The sequence below is a fragment of the Pteropus vampyrus genome, unplaced genomic scaffold, assembly GCF_000151845.1.
Source record: "Pteropus vampyrus isolate Shadow unplaced genomic scaffold, Pvam_2.0 Scaffold49, whole genome shotgun sequence".
In the NCBI taxonomy this organism is placed as follows: Eukaryota; Metazoa; Chordata; class Mammalia; order Chiroptera; family Pteropodidae; genus Pteropus; species Pteropus vampyrus.
In genome coordinates, this window is record NW_011888830.1 from 1,114,645 (window position 1) to 1,121,307 (window position 6,663).

Consider the following 6,663-nt stretch of genomic DNA (forward strand, 5'->3'; position numbering starts at 1 on the left):
GCTCAATTATGAATCTCATGTTCAAACCAGTATAGCTTTGCCCAGACCTGAAGAGTTTGGCCATCCACTCTTATCTGTCACATTCAAATTGTACTTGATCTCAACACTTACCTCATCCAAGGATGATAACCAAAGAAGCAGGACCTGTGGACACCATCTGAAGATAGACTGAAATGTGCCTCTTTGGGCTGGAAGTTGGCGCGAGCATTTCTCTGAGTGAATTTTCACGATCACCTTCCATAAGCTATCACTGAATCAGGCGCGTAGTCAGTGTTCAGTAAATTCTTTTTAACTCATGACGTTCCAATCTCAAGGAGCGAGGATTCATGTGTTTCCTAGGAAATTACCAAGTTTGGTGCCTCCATGTACCCACTGAGAGCTGATCATGTCAGAAAAGAAAGAGCTTCAAATTCCTGTCTTATACGTGCCTAGGGATCTTGTCCAGCCTTCTTTTCTGAGATGTCCACGTTGGTCTTATTGGAGCTTAAATAATCAGCCGTGGGCCACGTTTGTCTCTTCGGTCTAAAATACTATCACTCTTGTTGGAATTGAAATAAGCAGTCTTTATCCAAAATCTTCAAAGGGCCTTGCTAACGAGCAACATGATGTCATCTCTGAAGATGAGAGAAACAGAGCCCAGAGTCAAGTCCCACAGGACAAAGGAAGCAACCGAAATATTAGTCTCGGAATTTCAGAATCGCCGTCCTTAGCTCTTAGTTTGATTATTGCAGGTGTAGTGTCAGAGAATGGAAGGATAGAAGGACAGAGAGGGGCTTTTGTTTTCCACTGTAGAAACAAACTCACGTGGACTGTGCCCATGACCTCTAAAGGATTGCCTGGGGTCGTGACACAGGCTGCATGCTGACAGCAGGGGCCATCCCCGTGCCACAGAGAGAGAGGGGTGGCCCAGCAGTGCACCACAGTGGATCATTAGGCAAACATGAAGTGACTCGACTGATGAAAAACTGGCAAAGGGCTAAAAAGAGCAATTGTGCGAGATCGCATCAGCCTGATCACACACCACGGCCTCTGTTTGCCTGGGGGCGACTTCGTGCAGTCATGACGAGTTGTGCAATAAGGCGGGGCAGTTACACAGCCACCGGGAGGCAAAACGTGGGCGTCGGGACCCGCTGGGGTGATATGCACAGGGGCCGATACACACACGCACGATGCTGCCCGCCTCTTTAAAAATACATATCTTCCTGAAGATTCCTATATATGCCAAAAAATACTGAAGAACAGGGGCAGAACTGGAGTTCAGATTGTCTATAAACACCAGTGAGCGACAGTAAATAATACAGACGTGATCTTTGTAGTGTGTCTAGGGTCTGCATTTATGCTTCACCGAACTCAGTAAAATAATTGAAAGAGAAATCATCCGCATTCTGAGGAAGACGGAACTCAGGGAAATCAGGTGACTCGTTCAGTGTGCCGGAGCTGTTGGGGGGTTTTGCGGGGCTGGACGTAGCCCCGGGAACTCTCAGGTGAGAGTGGAAATGGTCTTAAGGAGGACAGCGAGGAACTAAGGAACTATCATCTTTAGACGTTTCAGAGTAAGAAGAAAAGCGGCCACAGTTGGCGACAAGGCATTAGGGCAGCCGTCGGGCCAGCCCTGCCCGCCGTTCTGAGTGGACTCTGCAAAGGCCATTCTCACCGGCATCTTCTCCACTGACCACGTGGCCCTTCAGTCCCATTTTCTGTTCCAGTTTTCTCGTTAATCTTAAGTGACATTTGGAATTTCTGTGGTTCCTGGCCACAGAGGGATGCTTTGCATTACGATTCTCTGTTGAGTGGTAAGGCCCCCACCGCTTCCCTCAGAGGCAGGGGATGGTGGCGAGATTCTGCAGGCCTTGGGGCTCTTGGAGAAAGTCCACCACACCTGGCACTTGGCATTCCCGTGGGGCTCCGTTTGGAACACTTGGAGACCCTCAGAAGGAAATCTTTCTGAGAATATCATCAGCCATTATATAAGCTGCTGATGAATGACCTCAGGCCTCTTCCTCAGCTACTTAATCACCTGGGGTAAAACCACGCTGAGGGGGAGGAGCTGGGGCCATCTTCCCTAGCCCCGCTCTGAACGCACATGCACACACCTGCAGACGGGCACATTTTGTCTTCCTCTACCATTTTTCAAAAGATCAAAGGAAGCAGCTCACATTATCCAGTGGTACGTGAAACAGATGCCCCCAAATACACACCAAATGGCCACGATCCCTACCAGACATCACATTCTCGTCTCCCACCATTCCCCCACTGACCGGCGAGTCTGAAGATAAAATTATTGCATGCCCAGCAGACCCCCTAGATTCCCAGGCAAGATTCTAGCTCAGCAAACAGCTCTGCAGGCACCCCATCCCGAATGGCTCGGAGAGCATTGGGGGCACAGAGAAATGTCACACCAGCAGCGCCTGGCTGGTGCCACGTGAGAAATGCCTGCGGGCCTTCCCAGAAGGGTCTTCCCCTGCTCCCCCATCTTCTTTCCCATTTTGTACTTAGTCAAGGGAAAACCCAGCGCCCCTGGAAAGTGTGGGTGTTTTACACACACACCATCTGGTCCCATTCAGCTTATTTTCTCAGCGTGAGCAGAAACACACGAAAGAAGCTACCTCTGGTTGACAGAGGGGTCAGGTGAGAGGGAGGTAGAGTCGTCTTTTAGATGTTCTATGGCAGCAGGTGCCTGGAGGAGGATCTCCGGAAACATCTATTCACGCCTCTCCCCGGGAACTCAGCTGTCAGGGTTTGAAGTGCGATGGGAAGTATGTGGCGTGGGCAGAACGTCTGTCGACAGCTCTGTGCCATCGCGGTGAATTTTCAAAGGTACAATCAGCTGGGAGGGCCAGGTGTGACGGGGAAAGGTATTAGGAACAGAAGACATCAAGGAATCTGGCAGAGACTGCAGGGTAGGCAAGTATTTTCTTCCCAACCGGAAACACGCCTTCCCGTCATCCTAAACTGGTCCCTACGCTCCCCATGTAGGTCTCTGTCCTGACCCCTCGGAGGACAGACAGTGAGATGATTCTTGAACGCGGCCAAGACGAAGGAGACAAGGCGAGAAATCAGAATGCAGCTCCTTTTTCCATCGGACTTTGCAAGTGTGTGGATGTCTGGGCCACTTCCTTCCTTTATCCTTCTCCCTCTAATGGGCCACATTTCGCCTCTCACTGTTCAGTATCTTCACTGGGAAACGGTCAGAGTCAGAGTTGGTGAAAACACCCCAGCGAGAGGCTGGTTCCCACTCCCCCCGAGGACAGATACGGTGAGAGAGAGCTTGGGCGAATCAGGTCGGACATTTAATGGTGCATTTTCAATAGCTTTACTCTGAAAAATAGTACATTATAATTAGTGTTCACTGCAGGTTAGTGTCCAGCAGTCTCTGGGGACTGCACAATGGGTTGTGTAAAGGAAGATCACATTTCCAAGACCTCCCTCCGCCTCCCCCACCCTGCCTCTCCCCACAGTGTCCACGTTCTCATCAGCAGACGAGTCAAATAATGGACTCAGAGCTGTGTTCACACAAGGGTTGTTTTCTGAAGGTCGGTTTGGAGTTGCACGTTAGCCAAGCCGCTCCTCGGATATTAAATATTAGCCACCGCTGACCTCTGGCTGCAGCACAGCTGTAAATGTTTGACAGAACACACATCCCAGAGCACTAAGCCGAGGCTCTGTCAAGTACGCAGGAGTCACCGCGGGATGCCGATGGGGATGGCAAGGAATGTACTGAGGTGAGAAACGGTCCATCGTGGAAACCCTGGACGGATTTTCTGCTCAATGTGCACTGTGAAATGATTTGCATCCTGGTGGGACCTGGTCATCCCCGAAATGCACGGCTAGGCATTCCTGCACCTCCCAGCTCTGGCAGTCTGTGTCTACTGCAGCGGCCATAAAGCTCCTGTAGCTGGTTAAGCATAAAGAATTATGGTCCCCCATTCTTCTCTTAGAAGCCCACACTTCTAAGGGGGTTCAATAGCAAACATTGCAAATCCTAAGCCCCAAAGAACCAGAATGATGTCTTTCCCTTGAAAGATACAGTCTTGCTTCAGTGCACTGTTTCGAATTTCAGGGGCCAGCCAGTTCTGGACCACAAAGAAAAATCAAAATCCATGACTCAGGGTTCGGTGTGTAATTCCAGTGGAAAGTAATTCCTGTTTTAGCCACCTTCGATGACAGCTGTGGTTCTGAGATGCATGGGCCAAGGCCGAGGCCCGACTGATTTGGAGGAATGCACACACTCGGGAGGCCACATGCTGGGCAAGAGGTTTGGGGGTCGTGTCCAGCCCCATCGCGGCCTCAAAAGCCTCGTGACTTTGGGCAAGTCCCGTACAGTCTTGCGTTTCTCACCTCGGTGTGAGCAGGGTCCGGGCTGGCTGCACCTAGGTCTGTCCAACCTCTCACTTTCTATGCTCCTGTCACTTGCTGCAGGATCTAGTGATGTGGGAAGGAAAACAGAAGGTGGACGTTCTTATTAAACGCTTGATGACAGAAGCCTGCTGTCGGTTCGTTTGGTTATTGCTCTTTCGTGCCGATGGGCTCCGAGTTGCCCTTTGATCTGAACTATACGTAGCAATACAGAGTCGTGCACGTAAATGAGTTAGGAGAGTAGATCTCATGGTAAGGGTTTTTACCACTCACATGCAGGCGTGTGTGTGCGCGCGCACACACACACACACACACACATACACACATGTACCCAGAGGGACACCAGGGCACTTCTGGAGGTGGTGGATATGTTTATTACTTTGAATGTGGTGATGGTACACAGGTGTTTGCATATGTCCAAACTCATCAGATCGTATATATCAACATGTCCGTTTTTTTGTATATATCAATTATACCTCCATAAAGCTACTTAGAAGGGAGATAAGAACCACATACATATTGGGAAAACATGTATATTAGTTTCTTTCAAAAGGTTTATGTCCTTCGAAGACCATGTTCACAGATCATGATTAAATGTCTGGGGGAAGAACCAATGGGCCGGAAGCATTCCTAAGCTTCGACTGTGTAATAGTGCTGACCAGTAGAACCTCCTGCACTGATAGACGTGGGCCGTGTCTGCTCCGACACCACGGCAGGCAACAGCGACATTGAGCTAAGTGCATGCATGAGAGAAATGTGACAACCGAGAACTGTATCTTTGGCGCTATTTAGTTTTAATTTACAGACTGACAATCCTATGATAACATGTCCTTCAATAAAGCCTTCCTCCTCCTGGTTCTGAAGTGAGCGTTTACGAAGAAAATGCAGTTGGTTATCAAGTAACCTGACTCCATGGATGATTCAGATGAACAGATTTGTACAAAGCCTGGACTGACCCATGCCTTCATTTCTCGTGAAGGTTGAAAGATGAGGCCTTCGAGACGACCACGTAGGCTCAGGGCCCCTGGGTCCATTCCGGCCAAGAGCTGTGAAAAGCGTGTCAGGGAACCCTTAGGGCCAGGTGATTCAGAGACGTTGCCCGGGGGACCAGAGAGCGTCTGTCAGCGTCTGAGATTCTGGGGACTCCCTAGGAAAGGAAGGCCAGGCCTCTTTTCGGGGGGAGACCTCAGAAAGCAGTTGCTGTTAAAACGCCAACCCCAACTTCCTTGTCGGTCTCCCTTGCAGGAGCTGATAGATGTCGACAGCGAAGTAGTGTTCGAATTGGCCTCCTACATTTTACAGGTAAGTTCTCCTCTCCTGACCATACGCGGAAGAAGAGGAGTAAGACTTTGCATGCATGGTCAGTGGCCACGTCCACAGGCCCGGTCAGCGGCCACGTCCACATGCACGGTCAGCGGCCACGTCCACAGGCCCGGGGTCTCCTTAATTGTTTTTAGCCACGATCGGGAAAGAGCGAGTAGGGACAACACACTGTGGCAGTAAATAGGAGCTTCTGGTATTCCAAAATTTTAAGACGGTGCCTCTCTGTGCAAATTCAAATAACCTGAGCCTCGGGGAAACTGAGATCATTCCGTGACCCCATTTTCTTCAGGTTTGGCGCTCTCCCCCACTCTGGAGAAAGCCAAGTAAATAGCAAGAAGTAATTGCCAAGAGAATCACTTCACACCCCCTGGGAAGATAAGGAAAAGACTTTTAGCTTTATGCAAAAAAAAAAAAAAAAGAGGTATTACTGACTATTAGCAACAACGGCGGGAGAAATAGAAATGACGTCATTCATCTCTCCCTTTGACAAAGATTGATTGGCCACCAACTGCGTTCAGGGCATTAGGCTAGATTCACCAGAGGTTCCAGGTCCCTGCCGCCAAGAGTCTTCAGAACGATGGGGACATAGTCCACAGTACAAGACAGAACAACAAGTAACACAAGATATAGACCGTTCTACCCAGACGCACATTCAGATTCATCATCTACGGACTAGAAAAAGTTAGACCAGGTCCTACAGGTGGCATCTTGCACTTTGTCACGATAACTCACTTCCTTTGGGTAGAACTTGTTAAAGTCTAATTTAGCATTTCACGTTTAAGTGGCAAACACATGCATCTCTTCTTAATTACATTCCCATCGCTGATCAGACCACAGCGGTCGTAAGCTGGGCTTATTTGCGGGGCGCTGTGAGGACTGTAGAATGTATTTCAGGGTCTGTAACACTGGACTGGAATGTTGCACTGATGCTGCATTTTTTTCTTCTGCAGGAGGCAAAGGGAGATTTTTCTAGGTGAGTTTACA

General features: G+C 49.3%; 1 protein-coding gene across 1 annotated transcript in view; it reads left to right on the forward strand.

Moving 5' to 3' along the window:
- FRMD4A (FERM domain containing 4A) overlaps nucleotides 1–6,663 on the forward strand; it is a 187,828-nt gene that overhangs the window by 71,249 nt on the left and 109,916 nt on the right. The window contains exons 5-6 of the mRNA XM_023530357.1: nucleotides 5,602–5,658; nucleotides 6,630–6,652. Of these exons, the coding sequence (XP_023386125.1) occupies nucleotides 5,602–5,658; nucleotides 6,630–6,652 (80 nt within the window). The remainder of the gene's footprint in view (nucleotides 1–5,601; nucleotides 5,659–6,629; nucleotides 6,653–6,663) is intronic.